This window comes from Penicillium hispanicum, assembly GCF_028827665.1.
Source record: "Penicillium hispanicum strain IBT 35686 chromosome Unknown utg000003l_segment0_segment0, whole genome shotgun sequence".
Lineage (NCBI taxonomy): Eukaryota > Fungi > Ascomycota > Eurotiomycetes > Eurotiales > Aspergillaceae > Penicillium > Penicillium hispanicum.
Genome location: NW_026623195.1, coordinates 3220688 through 3234555, shown reverse-complemented (window position 1 = coordinate 3234555; position 13868 = coordinate 3220688). Strand labels below are relative to the sequence as shown.

Genomic DNA, 13868 nt, shown 5'->3' with positions numbered 1-13868 from the left:
CTTTCCACTTGCCAGCTATGCAACATTGTCTTATCCACTTTGCCCATGCTGTATAGTGAAGCGGGAGTATAATGAAGTCGTCTGGTTGAACAAGGACTGAGCAAGAAGAGGATTGGAGATGCAGACCCTGAAGTGTGCTCGGAATCACCCATGAATGCTTTGACCAATGAGCGTTACATCAGTCACGTGGGTGATACAACGATATATGCTTCGGCCAATGGAATCGCAAGGGGAGTCTAAATTACAGTAACGATCTAGCAATTTAAGCAATTTAACGTGATCGGTAAGCCGGCCAAGCGAGCAGGCCTAAACCACCACTTTATACTTCAAGGCTTCTTTTTCCAACCAAACGCCAGGTGGATGATGAAGACAATATAACATTAACATCCAGCATGAATAAGGGGCATCCTCACATGTTCAACGGTCAAAACTACAACCGGCTTTAGATCCAGCTACACGGTGTGAAATGATGGCAAGAGACAAGGCCCCTCGATCCTGAGACGTCCTTATTTCGAAAATACGTTGTATTTGCAAGAGTGGCCAGCAGAAACTTCGAATGGAATGCCTTTCATAAACAAAGGGGACAGCGTCGTTACGAGACACCAAGGCTTGCTTCGAAGAGCTACAACTTCCAGACCACGCAATGAACGGTATACAGTTGTTTCACTCTGGAGCATTGTCCTCTGGGCTGCGTCATTTCCTGTGGTATCAAGACAATATAAATGGTTCTGGGTTGTCACCAAATTCCTCTGGCACTTCGTAGACCACACTATGCTAGACTCGAACCTCGATGCCTTGCATGTCACCCTCGGCCCGCCAAGCTTCAATGACAGCAACGAAGTCTTCTATGCCCCATCCCCAGATACCAGAGCGCGCCATGACCATCTGCTTCTCGACCGGTGCGCGGTCAATATCACCTTCCAAGTTACCATACCCCGGCGTGCATCCCAATACAACAGCCAGTGGTGCCCCATGCATCATGACCTGCGTCGCCCAAGCTTCAGCAGCCTCCGCAGTTGGTGCGACGGCGAATGGCTTCCCATCAGCCCTGCGCTTTGATTCTGCAATGATATATGCGGCATTCTTGGCGAGCTCATCGAGATTGAACCGATAGTTGCCACTTAACGAGGCCTGTGCTGGCCCGGAAAGAAAGAAATTAGGAAACTTGGCATCCAGGACTCCATGCAGCGTTGTAGGTCCCACGCGGTCCCATTCTTCACTCATGGATATGCCGTCAGTGCCGACGACGGTCATGTTCGCTTTGTCGGCAGACGAACCAGCCGCCGGAGCCCGGAAACCGGTAGCAAAGACAATCACATCAACCGGGTACGACTCGTTGCCGACGGTGATGGAGTCCTCGGTCAGGCTGTCAATGCCTTTGCCATCGGTATCGACGAGGGTTACATTGTCGCGGTTGAATGTGTCGAGGTACTCGTCGTGAAACAGTGGGCGCTTGCACCACGACGGATACCACGGCTTCAGCTTAGCTGCGATCGCCGGATCCTTGACCTGCTCATCGACTCGGACGCGGATGCGGCTTTGGCGTGGGTGGTCGATATCATACAGCTTTGCCGTGTATGCGGCGACCTCCTCTAGTGACTTTGGCCCATTGGCATTCCCAGCAAGCCCGACCAATCCAGGCGCGCGAGTCCAGCCGTCGTCAACCAGGTTAATCTCCGGCTGTTCGTCAAGAGTGAAGTGCTGGTGGAAATTCTTCATTCGCTCTCTCTGCCAGCACTTGGACTGCGCAACCGTCTTCCGAAACCATTCTTCGTCGGTTTCTCTTTGATCTCGCCGGTCGACTGCCGCTGGCGTTCGCTGGAGGACGTACAGATGCTTCGACCAGCGTGCAAGGTGTGGAACAACCTGGACAGAGCTTGCACCCGTGCCAATGATAGCCACGCGTTTATCCTGGAGCTTGGTGAGTGACGGGTCGGTGGGCGAACCACCAGTGACATCGTATGCCCAGCGAGAAGTATGGAAGACATTGCCCGTGTAGTGCAGAATGCCCGGCAGATCAGGCAGCTTGGGCCAATTGAGTACACCCGTCGCCGTGGCCACAAAGCGAGACCGGACGCTGAGATGCTGAACTGCATGTCCAGCGCGCTGCTGGACCAGCTCAACCTGCCACTCCTTTGCAGCTTCATCCCAGACCAATTTCTGGGCCTTTGTCTGAAAGACACCACAGTCTGCCAGGCCCCATTTCCGGGCAACGAGATTCGCATAAGACCGAATCTCTTCGCCATGGGAATAGCGCTGTTTCGGTACAAACCCGGTCTCTTCAAGAAGAGGGAGGTAGGAATAGCTTTCGATATCACACATCACGCCCGGATAGCGGTTCCAGTACCAAGTACCACCAAACCCGCCAGCCGGGTCGATGATACGAAGATCGTCGGGGCGGATGCCTGCTTCAACCATGCGGATTGCGTACTGTAGCCCGCCCCAACCAGCGCCGATGATGAGCATCTCGCAAGAGCTGTTGGGAAACTTGCTTTGCACAGCCTCGATCGCGGCCGGGTTGACCCAGGGATCCTCTGCAAAACGCTCATGTCGCGCTGAGAGGGAAATGTCGATGAATTGCGCATTGCCATCGTCGCGGAGGCGTTTCGCCCGTTCTTCGGCGTAGCGTTTCTTCACTTCCAGCAGCTCGCTGTCATCGGGATCTTTAGGAATAGCTTGGGGCATTTTTCTTTATTGAGAAATATATTGGGACTCGGGAAAGGGATTGGTGATGGTCGGTTTTGGCTCAGAAAGCGGTTGGATGCAAGCCAAGGTTGTCGAAGAGAGAGAACAGACTCGAGAAACACCGGGCCTGGTGCTGGTAGGTAATTTGAGTAATTTACCCGGGGACTTGCAATGGGGCTGAAAATGGATACTCGTTGGCGCATATATGCTTAGGTGTGCTTGTGTATGGGTGAGCTTGGCTGTTGGGTTGAATTTGGAGAACTACGTAGGGTGAAAGTATGCTAAGTAGAAACAGCAGTCAAGTCCATGCAAACAGCTATTCGGTAGTCGATTTTAGTACCAGAAATCCACCGGTATAAGTTGGTATATGTGCACAGTACAGTGCCACGTCAACCACTCGGTCCAGTCAAATTTACGTCTCTGTCACCCCTGGTATTGCAGCTATAATACATTCAGCCCGAACGTGCAGGGATCCGCTTGTTTGAATATACTGAATATACCTAGGTATATATGCCTAGCTGTGGTTCAAGCGAACGCCAATTGTGCTGGGCACCTGTGGATTCTCTGGATTGATGCAGGTTCGTTCATGAGAACCTTGATTGGGACTCAGCTTTTCCAGACCCCGCATAAGAGAGTGCATTTGCATATTATAGGGTAGCTGGAAGCAAGCTACTGGTGCTAATTCTGATATACTGATAAGACCTTGTGAGTTGAGACCCGAAGATCGTGCGGTGGATAAAGATACAGTATAAATGCTATATCGAGTCGATGAGATGGCCATTTAAGCTGGACCTCAGTCGAAAGCGGATTGATTCTTTGACAGAAGCCTCCGTCTATACACTGCCGGTTGTTATGATCCGATACTCTTAGGTATAAACGAAGTACAAGAGTATTCAATCTGTTCGAAAAGCGCAATTGTATTGTCCATGGGTATTTCTGAGAATCCGACATCTTCCCGCCAAACTCCAATATGCAAGGCCGATAAGGTCATCGAGAAAAAAAAAAAGAGAGAGAAAAGAAAAGCCCCTCTGATAAACGCCGGTGATGCGTTTTTACTGTCCACGAAGTCCCAAGATGTATCACACGGAGAGATAAATCACCCGATAGTCTTCCGCTTCTTAGGGACTGACTCCTCCGTGGCATCAGACTCCCGCCGCGGCGCAGCAGCTCTTTTCCCTTTACCCTTGCTTTTCTTAGTGCCAGTCGCAGAAGGCACAGCCTCACTGCCCTCAATTTCCTCCAGTGCAGCGGCACCCTTCTTGCCCGCATCCTTGGCAACCTGATCATCGTTCTGGTCGAAGGCTTTCCGCGCCTCCTTCAGTTCACGCTCCATGCGCAGCAGCTCCTGCACACGACCCAGCTTGTTCGGGTCACGGCGCAGGGCGAATCGGAAGTCGTCCACCTTGATCTTCTGGCGGCGTGCGTGGTGGGCAACCTGCGCAGCACCGTGGCATAGTTCGAGAATGAAGTCTGTGACAATCTCATCGAGGACGCGGACTGTTTCAGGAAGAGGCTCAGCGGGGAAAGATGGGTGTGGGCTTGGGTCGCCGTATGCCAGGAGCAGGAGTCGTACTTGATTCAACGAGTTAGCCGGCCGATCATCTTCCAGAGTCGAGTCAACGCAAAGAGGTAACTCACGTTCAGAGGCAAAGTTCATCTGGCCCTTGTGGCGGGCAACACGAGCACGGGGTTCCGCCATAGTGGACTTGTGCGAGCGACGTTTCGAAGGCGAAGGGTCTGAGGTCGGTGTCGAGCCCGCTTGCGCGGAGCGTTCGTTCGGGTCCCAAGCGGGTGTGTAGCCAGCGCGGATGAGCGCAGTATTCTGAGCTGTGTATCGCGATGGGACAGCACTCGACACAGATGGCAGGCCAGATGGGCGCGGGGGCGTGGAGAGAGGCGATCGACTGGTAGGCGAGGATGGATCTGGCGGAGAGACGCGCAGCCGGAGACGCTGATAACCCCGGGGTGAGGGGTCCGTGCGGTGGGCGGGCATGATGGGCAGAACTAGCAGTGCGGGCGAGTCGGCCACTTCAGCTCTGGCAACACTCTCCGACTCGAGCTTGGACTTGCCTGCTCCTTGTGAAGAACGTGGACACGCCTGTGACTGAAGATGGTGAGTGTTGAGCGGTTCAGTTTTGCAAGGCTTCGTACAATCGAGATCGGAGCTGTTGATGTTACGATGTTATGATGGCCATCTCAGCATGTGCGTTGCCTGCACGGAAACCATAGCTGACCACAAGACGTACCTAGTCGGCTCTATTCAATTTCCAATCACTACTCCTGGTGATTTTGCTCATCATCTGCACGAGCACCTATGCGCATTCAATAATGCCCGGTATCATGGATCGAAACCAGAACGGGTAAGACCCAATGCCATGATCAGATCAAATTGGGTCGGAGAGACGAATATGTGGCGAGGTTACTGACTGGCTGAGAGTAGAGTATTTGGCATCTTCTGGAAATGTGCTCGGGTAGGAGAACGACTCAGCCCATATGTCAGCATATGCTGTGTCCTGATGGCAGTAAGACAACCCTCTCACCACCATTAATACAGGTCAATGAATGCTCACCGTCGTCTAGGTCTCTATCTTCTTTGGCGGCTGATTGGTTGCTCTTACTTGCTTCCCGCCGGACGGACGGTGTCGATGTCTGAATGACAATAAAGCTGGTGTTAAAGGAATCGGGTGTCTTCAAGTCATTAAAGCGATGAATATTTCGAACGCCAGGGGCATTTTTCTTTCATAATGATTCTATGTATAAGTACATTGAGGGCAAATTCACACAGCTCCACACAAAAAGCACAACATGGGGTTTCCGGTCTGGCCAAAATCATACGATGCAGATTGTATAAATCAATACAAGAGAAGCAGAGAAGCTTGAAGAAAAGGCCATTTCACAGCTTGGATTTGAGTTTGCTGCGCAGTCTTTTCAACCCGCGGTCAACCAGGTCCTCATGTGCTGGTGCACCACAGTCAGCAGTGAGCTCGGGACCGGGGTCGATGGCAGCCTCTTGGGGTTCTGCCTGGGGTGGTTTGGTATCCAACTCATCTATGGCAACCCAGAGACGGTCAGGGTCACGAAGATACCGCAGGCTCTTCATCGTGTAGCTGTCAATAGAGAAGCCTTCTTGTTCCATGGCCTTGATGGAGACGGCGGTTCTCGGGATATCCTGTGCATTGGCATAGCCATTGACAATGATATTCCAGGTCACGTCGCTATAGGAGACATGATGCTTGGCCATCATCTCTTTGATTTTGTCCACAGCTTGGGGCTGCCTGCTATAGTTGAAAGCACTTAGGAGGAGCGTCCACGTGCGTATGGTAGGCTTGGAAGGCGTGAAGACCTGTTTGGCTTGCGACGTTGGGGGTCGAAGCATGTCCTCCACTATCCGCACGGACGTTCGCAGCCCACGAGGGTTGTCCCGAAGGGCGATGAGGAATTCATTGTAGGTATGGTCGGTCGCTGCCAGGGGAGCAATGGATGGATGACCCTGTCTGACGAGTTCGTGGAACCGACCATAAACACGCTGTACGTTTGAGAGGCCTTTGTGACAGCGGAGATAAGTTGCAATCATGATGAAAAGCGCTATCAAAGATGGCTGACTGTTCGTTCCTTCTTCTTTGGGAGTGTAATGCGGAGGGATGATGAGGAGTTCTCTGAGGGGCGTGATGTCGTGAAGTTGATTGTAGAGGCCAAGCATTGAGTAGAATAATGCCGAACTGTCGGTGTCGACATCTTGATACTTGGCCGTGAAGACGAAATGAGAATGGAAGATCTTGCTGACGAGGTATTCATTGCTGCGGAGGTCTTCTTGCAGCTCAATCTCGCGGATCAGCGAGTCAGCTCGACCTCGATCTCCGCGTGCGACTGCATCAGTGAGAAGGGTCACATAGGTATATGAATCGAACTCGTGGCCGTGGTTCTTCATAAATTGAAGCATGTCGAACCCAAGCTGAGGATCACCTGTTCGGAAGGCGTTGGAGACGACGATATTCATCATGTCTCGGTCTGGTTGCACGCCCATTTCGAGAAGTCGCGGGAGGATTTGGAAATTGCGTCCATTCGGGCTATCGTGGACGGTATCGAGAGTCAAAAGCTTACAGCAATGTCGGAAGACCTCTGTCGAATTGATTGAAAAATGAGGGTCGTTGAGCTTTGGGATGAATTCGAGAGCCTGAAATGCTCGATCCACATCCCCCAACTCGGTAAATCGCCACATGAAACACAGCGCCGTTTCTGGACACAAACCAATATTGCGTTCTTTCACCATCCGAAACGCATGACTGACGCCCGGAGGGCGCGAGCGTCGAATGTAAAGACGAGCCCCCTTGTTTGGCAGTGACACGATGGGCCAGGTACCCGGACGGAGGCATTTCTCGAGCAGTGACGGGTAAGTATGAATGTCATTTTTCCAATTCTGCAACCAGTCCGCGTAGTAGAAGTTATCCAGATATAGGAAACAATCCGCAACCATGGTAAAGTCCGGGCTCTCTAGGGTCTCTGTGGTGACAAACAAAAACTCCAAAGCCAGCTTTGGATCATTTTGTAGCAACCAGATAGCGAGAGGTTGCCAGATCGTGGCCTTGGAATACCGTGGCATACCTTGCCATGCGTCTCGGAAACCGCCGCGGCAGTCGGTTTGAATCTGCTCGAGGAAAGCAGGTATGTCTTCCTGTCCTTTTCTCGATTTCAAGGCTGGGACCAGTGCACGATTGACCTTTCGTTGATACAGTTTTGCCCGGTAGATCTCCGCATAGGCGGTTTTCCATTGGCGCAGCGCCAGCTCTCGTGAGAAGATCGACCTGCTTCGAAGTAGAGCTGCTATGAAAAGTGATTTGTTGGACAGAAACCTGTTCTGAGTTTTCAATTCCCCATTAATCCGACGATACACAACATTGGTGAGTTGGGAATGGAAGCCTTCACGGTGGATGATCTTTCGAATCTGGGTTTTGTTTAAAGGTCGCGAGACAGACCGTCGGGAACGGCCAGGGCTATTGCGCGAGGGGGATTCCGTGTCCGCATCATTGCTTGAAGCAGCAGGTGTGTTGGCTGAAGTTCGGCTTTTCGGCTGTTGTCTGCTCCTTTTCCGCGGCCTCGCTGTCTGCATCGGTTGGTTGCTCAAGTCGGCGTGTTCGGACGAATCGTGGACATCGGCGTGTGTGGGGAAAGGGGATACTGATGCACGATCCACAGAAGAGAGCTCGGTCAGCGACGAAGTGTAGGCCGACGCGTACTGGGCTCCGTATCCTGCCCTCGAGCTCCAATACCAATGGCCTGGGGTCCTACATTGTGCCGATGCCAGCCTATGAAGCCGAGAACGGACAAAGTGGCACGGACCAAACGACATTCAGGGGCCCGCGATCGTGCGCATTGGATTGTGAGAAGGAGAGAGACCGGTGCGAGATGCTGCGATGGAGAGGGAGAGAAGATGTTGTCGCAGTTGTTCCGCAAAGTTGAAATCGCTCCGACTGTGGCTGGAGTGTGGCGCACCCAATCGTTATCCTTTATCGCTCCAGCATCACCGCGCGCTTCCACTTTTTCCAGATGCGGAGCACTTGCGGGCTGCGTCGAGATCGCTTTCATTATCTGCTCTTCTCGAACCACGACTACTCACAACATCCTCCTCATCCCATACGCTCCCAATCCTCCAAGCCATGTCGTCGAATCAAGCCTCGCTGGACGCGGCATCCACCGACCGCAAAGCCCGCCTCGCCAAGCTCGCAGCGCTGAAGCGCAAGCAACCCGAGCCCGATACTCTGCCGGATGCCGATGCGGGCATTGAAACAGCCGAAGCTGTGCCTGCTGGTGTGACAACTTCATATCTCTCCGGTCGCAACTACGACGCTGAGACTCGGGGGCCCAAGTTGGGTTTTGAACAAGGTCCGCACGAGGGACAAGTGACTGTGGAAGCCCAGGCCGCCGAGATTGCGGACGCGGCCAAGGAACAAGCCAAAAAAGACGAAGATGCCGACCAGCCAATTGACTTGTTCAAACTACAACCGAAGAAGCCCAATTGGGACTTGCAACGAGACCTGGACGAGAAGCTTAAGACTCTCAACGTGAGGACGGAAAATGCCATTGCCCGACTCGTCCGGCAGCGAATCGAGACTGCGCAACGTGCGGCCAAGGAACGAGGGGGTAGTTCTAATGGTGACCAACAGGGAGAGAACGTGGGTATTGAGGGTGAAATGTTGGTGGAGGGAATTCATGTCCGAGAGCAGGAAGAGCAAGACGAGGATACGATCTGAAGTGATACCCTATATTGCAGGACCGTGGCCGTGACCTGACTGCTCTGTTTCTTACTTACTGTAATCTGTTCTTTGTTATTGTCTTATGTCCATCCCCTTAGGCTCATTTCTGACATCTCTTGGGCGTCGAATTAAGGACGAGGACTCAAAATGGGGCGTTGAAAGGGTCTTGCATATTGGGATGTAGGAATGTTATTGATACAATTGTTCCAATGGAGATCCACGGAACGCAAAAAATTGATAAAAGGAGAAAGTTCGTGATGAGAAAACGCTTGAGAACCCATGCCAAACTCCCCGGGAATGACCACCAAAAGAAACAGCTTTAGCGATCCAAATTCATGGCTTGTGTCAACGCGAGACGCTTGCTGAATGGGCTCAGACTTCGTTCTCGAGGCGGTTCCGGCCGTGCCCTAGGATCCTGTCTGGATCGTGCGGGCTGTGAGGCATGCGATTGGGTTGTCGGGACCTCTCGATCTCGATAAGACCGTCTTCCAGAACGGTCATGGCTGGCGTTGGGGGTCATCGAGCGTCGCTCCTTGGCAATTCGACTCTTGTCCGCGCTTCGACTACGCCGGTCTCGTCTGGAATGTTCTCTGGCGTCGCGGTGTCTTCCTCGCTCATTGGGACTGCTTTCCCGGCGTCTTCGCCGGATATTTCTATCCTCAGCCCACTCTCTAGACCGCGATCGCCGTCTATCTCCCGAGTAAGAAGAACCGGAGTAGCTACCCGCCGAATCACTGTATCTTCTCTTTCGTGACTTGCCGGGAGGCGGCGACTCAGAGCTAGCGCCGCGACCATTGCCATCGGCACGGCGCTTATTGCGATCAGGCGACGCTGATGCCGAGCGATTTGTGCTTATTGTCGAGACTGAGCTTGTTGAATGTGATGACACTGATCTCGCTCGCTTCGGGGAGTAGCCAGGGTAGTCTGCCGCATCCTCTCCATCCAGGTCTCTTTTCCGGCCACGCTCTTCATCTCTCTTTGCTAATATTTCGTCTGCCACGCCATTGCTAGTCCACTCGTTAGTGACCAAATGTTGCGCGGAAGTCAGCACATGGGGCAAAAATCTGAGCTCAACTTACGTCCGTAGAAGGTCATTGGGGACTTCTGTTGAGAGCTTCGGCATCAACCGCGGATTCTGCAACTGTTGAGTCCTCGAGGGGCGGGACGTGTATGGGCGCTCTTGTGCGGTTGCCTTGCACTCATAGCTGTAGTGTCGTATATTGGAGTCAGAATGCAGTCCACCATATAAGGAGCAAAGAGTGACATATCTCGTTTCAAGCATTTCTGGCATAAAGTATTCGCTGAAGCTTTGCTAGGGCCTCGGAGGCCGGGGGCGTTTCGGTAGCGGTTCATGGGCGATTGGGATGGGGATTGTTCGGTGAAAGAAACAATGTTTATTATATAGAGAGGATCAGCAGAACAAAACAGCCAAGATCAAGCTGCTCCAGATGGACCTTCAGAGGCTTCACTCCCCCGCGGTTGTTCACATTGGAAAGGAAATTGTAGGCGCGCGGCAGAGGCGGTCAGGCGCGGCAAAATCAGTTTGCCCACGAACACTTCGGGTCTTGTAGAATACTCAGACTCCCGACGTCCCAGCGCTCCTTCTCTTGTGACGCTTCCATTAAGGGCCTGTTGACTCTCGGTCTGCGTGTGTGACTGGCTCACCTACCAGTCCTCTGTACTTTGTGTCCTCTGTGCCCCTGCTTTGTGGCTCTCATCTCAATTCGAGGCATCTATCGCCCTGATCATGAACCAGCTTTGACATCGTGTAAGATCTGCCTGCCCCATCTGTTTTCCGCCAAGAGTCCGTCTTTCCTTGCACTATGAGACTGTGTGTCTGACTGCGGTTTCATAGTTGATCCTGACTACGAATTCTTCTACAGCCTTTCCCTTATGGCGAATGTCTTTTACCAGAGATATGTCTTTCTTTTTGGGCTTGTGTGAAGCGGGTTTCTTCAGTGACATCTTTTCCATTCAATCACCGATTTTGCGCCTTTCCAAATTGGAAACCTGTTGAGGTCATTTGTGTCTCGACTCTGTTTCTTCTTCTTTTGTGAAATCCTCAAAACAGTCTGGACGTACATCCCGTGGGGTGTAGTTAGACATGGCATCAAAAAGTACAACAACCGGGGATAGTCAATTCTCCTTTGCAAAGGTACGCTCTCCCACCGTGAAGTGTGCGGAATACAATTACTCATTCCCTGCGAACAGATCGCTGCTATGCCTGCTCCTCCCAACCCTCATTCATCTACTGCCCATGACGAGAGTGGCATTTCTCAACCGGCAGAGGGATCAGCCTGCTCGGCAGCATTCGCCCCTGATGCCTCCTCAACCCATCCACACACTTTGAATACAAGCAAGCAGGAGAGTGTCTCGAGCGACGCTGGGGTTGACGACCTAGGCAGAACAGTGCAGGAGATTGACATCAACCTGCAAAAAGATCCTGAAGGGTCAAGGTCTTTGCCTAATGGCCAGGAAAACGGCTTGCTCAAACGTGAAAATTCCTTTGACGACGATCGCACCCACCTTTCCAATTCATCCACAAAAATGACCAATTTTGACTCCAAGAGCTTGGTCTCAGTGACTACTTTTGCGATGGACGAAAAGGACTCTGTACGACCGGACGATAGTGCTAGTGTGCAAGCCATTGATGAAGAGGAATCTCTATCGGGAATCGCGTCTGGTGCCCCCAACTCAGTGACAGGTTCTGAAGCCGGTGGGCGTGCCTTTCGAGATCATTTCCGCGATAACAATGCCCTTCGACCCCGCGGGATCCTACCGGCGCCTGGTCCCCTCTTCAGTGCTGGGAATCAGCGAGTTCCCGGCGCCATTCCTCCAGACTCGGTCTCGAACAACTTTGTGATTCCTGCCAGTACTGGTAATCTGTCCGATGGTCAGAGCCTGCATGGGTTCCCCCTCGAACCGGATGAGAAGCTCTTGGAGGCAATGAAAACTCCCAAAGACCGACTTCTCATTCTTCAGTTGGAGGAGAAGATCCGTTACTTCATCAGAGATTCCAGGTACGCAACTGGCCATGGTTTTGCTTGATATTCGTGGAGACTGACTATTCTGGACCAGTGAACAATCGTTGGAGCTGCCGCCGTCAAATGCATTCGGGCGGCTTCTTGCTCATAAACTGGGAGACTACTACCACCTGACGCATTTCGTGGACAACAATGTGACCTCGGTTCGGCTTCATCGTACCCCATTCTGCCGCTTGCCAGCTCCTTTGTCTGCAATACATGCTGCAAACAACACCACCCCTCCGCCAAGCGTGCCGGCCATGAAGATCATGCGCCGGAATGAGGGAGACCGACCCTCTACCGAAGGTAGCGTCGGAGCCAGTTCTTCCGTGCCGTCCAAGGCACCTTCTGAGGCCGGCGATAGCGGTCCAGATGGAGATCGTGCAGGTTCTTCGGCAGGTGCCACTCCCGCTAAAGATCGATTGACGTTGACGCGAGAAGAGCGAGAGGCCAAATATCAAGAGGTCAGGGAGCGGATCTTCCGCGATTTTCCCGAAAGCGCCAAGTCAGACACAGCTAGCGGCGATTCTAACCCCAACATATCGCGATCTAGCTCGACGACTGGGCGAAAAAAGAATAACAAACAGCGAACGCCTCACGATGACAGCTTTGAGGTCCGTTCACAATTCAACGCCTACTACCCGGGATACAACAATGGCCCAGTCTCTTACAACACGTCTGTGAGCGATAACCCTAGTTCCAACCAAGTTCCTTACCTGGTTGGCCCTGGTGTGTCCCCGCCCACCGGCGGCTATATGTCTCCTGGACCGAATGGCGTGTTGTACCCGGGCAATATGGGCATGAACAACATGTCGCAGTATCCAATGGCAGTGTCGCCGCAGATGGCCTCTAATGGCTCGTGGCAAGGAGGAAGCATGCCGCAGCAATCGCCATATTCTGGATATGCCTCGATCAACCAGTCAGGAATGATGAGCCAACAGCCACCGAGCAAATCTTCGCCGGCCATGAACAACTACGCCATTCCCCAGCCTCCACAATACTCACAAGCCCCTAGTTGGAACACCCAGCCCTACCCCACCAATTACCAGCAACCTCCACCTCAGCGAAATCAACCGCCTGTTCATTGGCCAAATTACCCTGCACAATCGATGACGCCCAACATGGCAGCTTATCCTTATGCCCAGTATCCAGGGCAGCATTTGGATGCTGCGCTTCAGAATCAATCCGCAAACCCCACCATGTCGGGCAACTTTGCCAGGTCTCATTTCAACCCGCAGACACGGTCATTTGTCCCAGGTGGGGTTTCGTCAGCACGCCATCTAAGCAAAGGCGCTCAGCCTCCAATGGCACCATATGGGAACATGCCTCCCAGCGTACCAAGTCAGTGGACTGGATACCCAGACACCCTCCATAACCGCTCGATGGATCACTCGTCTGCCATCAGCCCAGCCCGAGTATCGAACGCCAATACTCGCGACTCGATCGCCAAATGGGGTACCCCATCTCACCTCCCTCCCAAACCCCCACCTTCTGAAGTTCCCTCGGATTTTGATCTAAAGCACCGATCTGGATCCACTGCTATACCTAACCCGCCATCGTTCACCAGTAACGGGATACCTGTGTCTAGGAATGGTCCGCTCGTGGTTTCTGGTGGTTCGAGCGTCTCCAAAACCAACTAGCGGCTTAGAGGTGCGGCTTTCAGCGTCGAGTGATGCGCCCGTAGTGGCTGTAAGGTGCATGCTGGTCTGCGATGAGGGATTCCTAGTAAGAATCGTTCATTATGGAAGGTGTCAGCCCGATTGGCCTGTACAGTTCGGGCAGTGCACAGTGATCTAGACGCTCGGAAGCATCGCTCGTCTGTTAGCTACGAATCAACATCCTTCACTGTCTTGAATCTCCAGGCATTCTGATCCCGTAGCTTTTATCTGATGCAACAGTCGGCGCACTT

The 13868-nt window shown here is 52.7% G+C and overlaps 7 protein-coding genes across 7 annotated transcripts; 3 read left to right on the top strand and 4 right to left on the bottom strand.

Moving 5' to 3' along the window:
• Positions 1 to 774: 774 nt before the first annotated feature.
• N7459_003643 (flavin-containing monooxygenase) lies at positions 775 to 2685 on the bottom strand (the record flags this gene model as incomplete). The annotated part of the gene is made up of 1 exon (XM_056942827.1): positions 775 to 2685. One exon carries the CDS (start codon positions 2683 to 2685, stop codon positions 775 to 777), a length of 1911 nt encoding a protein of 636 aa, XP_056802710.1.
• A 1096-nt stretch (positions 2686 to 3781) lies between these two features.
• Positions 3782 to 4678, bottom strand: N7459_003642 (putative transcription initiation factor TFIID subunit 13; the record flags this gene model as incomplete). The annotated part of the gene is made up of 1 exon (XM_056942826.1): positions 3782 to 4678. One exon carries the CDS (start codon positions 4676 to 4678, stop codon positions 3782 to 3784), a length of 897 nt encoding a protein of 298 aa, XP_056802709.1.
• Positions 4679 to 4886: 208 nt separating this feature from the next.
• On the top strand, positions 4887 to 5289 carry N7459_003641 (uncharacterized protein; the record flags this gene model as incomplete). The annotated part of the gene is made up of 3 exons (XM_056942825.1): positions 4887 to 5045; positions 5121 to 5207; positions 5266 to 5289. The coding sequence occupies 3 exons, from the start codon at positions 4887 to 4889 to the stop codon at positions 5287 to 5289; spliced, it is 270 nt and encodes an 89-aa protein (XP_056802708.1).
• A 289-nt stretch (positions 5290 to 5578) lies between these two features.
• Positions 5579 to 7792, bottom strand: N7459_003640 (pentatricopeptide repeat protein; the record flags this gene model as incomplete). Its single annotated transcript, XM_056942824.1, has 1 exon — positions 5579 to 7792. One exon carries the CDS (start codon positions 7790 to 7792, stop codon positions 5579 to 5581), a length of 2214 nt encoding a protein of 737 aa, XP_056802707.1.
• Positions 7793 to 8339: 547 nt separating this feature from the next.
• N7459_003639 (CCDC12/cwf18 family protein) lies at positions 8340 to 8933 on the top strand (the record flags this gene model as incomplete). The annotated part of the gene is made up of 1 exon (XM_056942823.1): positions 8340 to 8933. One exon carries the CDS (start codon positions 8340 to 8342, stop codon positions 8931 to 8933), a length of 594 nt encoding a protein of 197 aa, XP_056802706.1.
• Positions 8934 to 9255: 322 nt separating this feature from the next.
• On the bottom strand, positions 9256 to 10218 carry N7459_003638 (zinc finger CCHC-type containing 10; the record flags this gene model as incomplete). Its single annotated transcript, XM_056942822.1, has 2 exons — positions 9256 to 9943; positions 10016 to 10218. The coding sequence occupies 2 exons, from the start codon at positions 10216 to 10218 to the stop codon at positions 9256 to 9258; spliced, it is 891 nt and encodes a 296-aa protein (XP_056802705.1).
• Positions 10219 to 11040: 822 nt separating this feature from the next.
• On the top strand, positions 11041 to 13599 carry N7459_003637 (putative R3H domain protein; the record flags this gene model as incomplete). The annotated part of the gene is made up of 3 exons (XM_056942821.1): positions 11041 to 11091; positions 11148 to 11956; positions 12015 to 13599. 3 exons carry the CDS (start codon positions 11041 to 11043, stop codon positions 13597 to 13599), a joined length of 2445 nt encoding a protein of 814 aa, XP_056802704.1.
• Between the last annotated feature and the right edge of the window lie 269 nt (positions 13600 to 13868).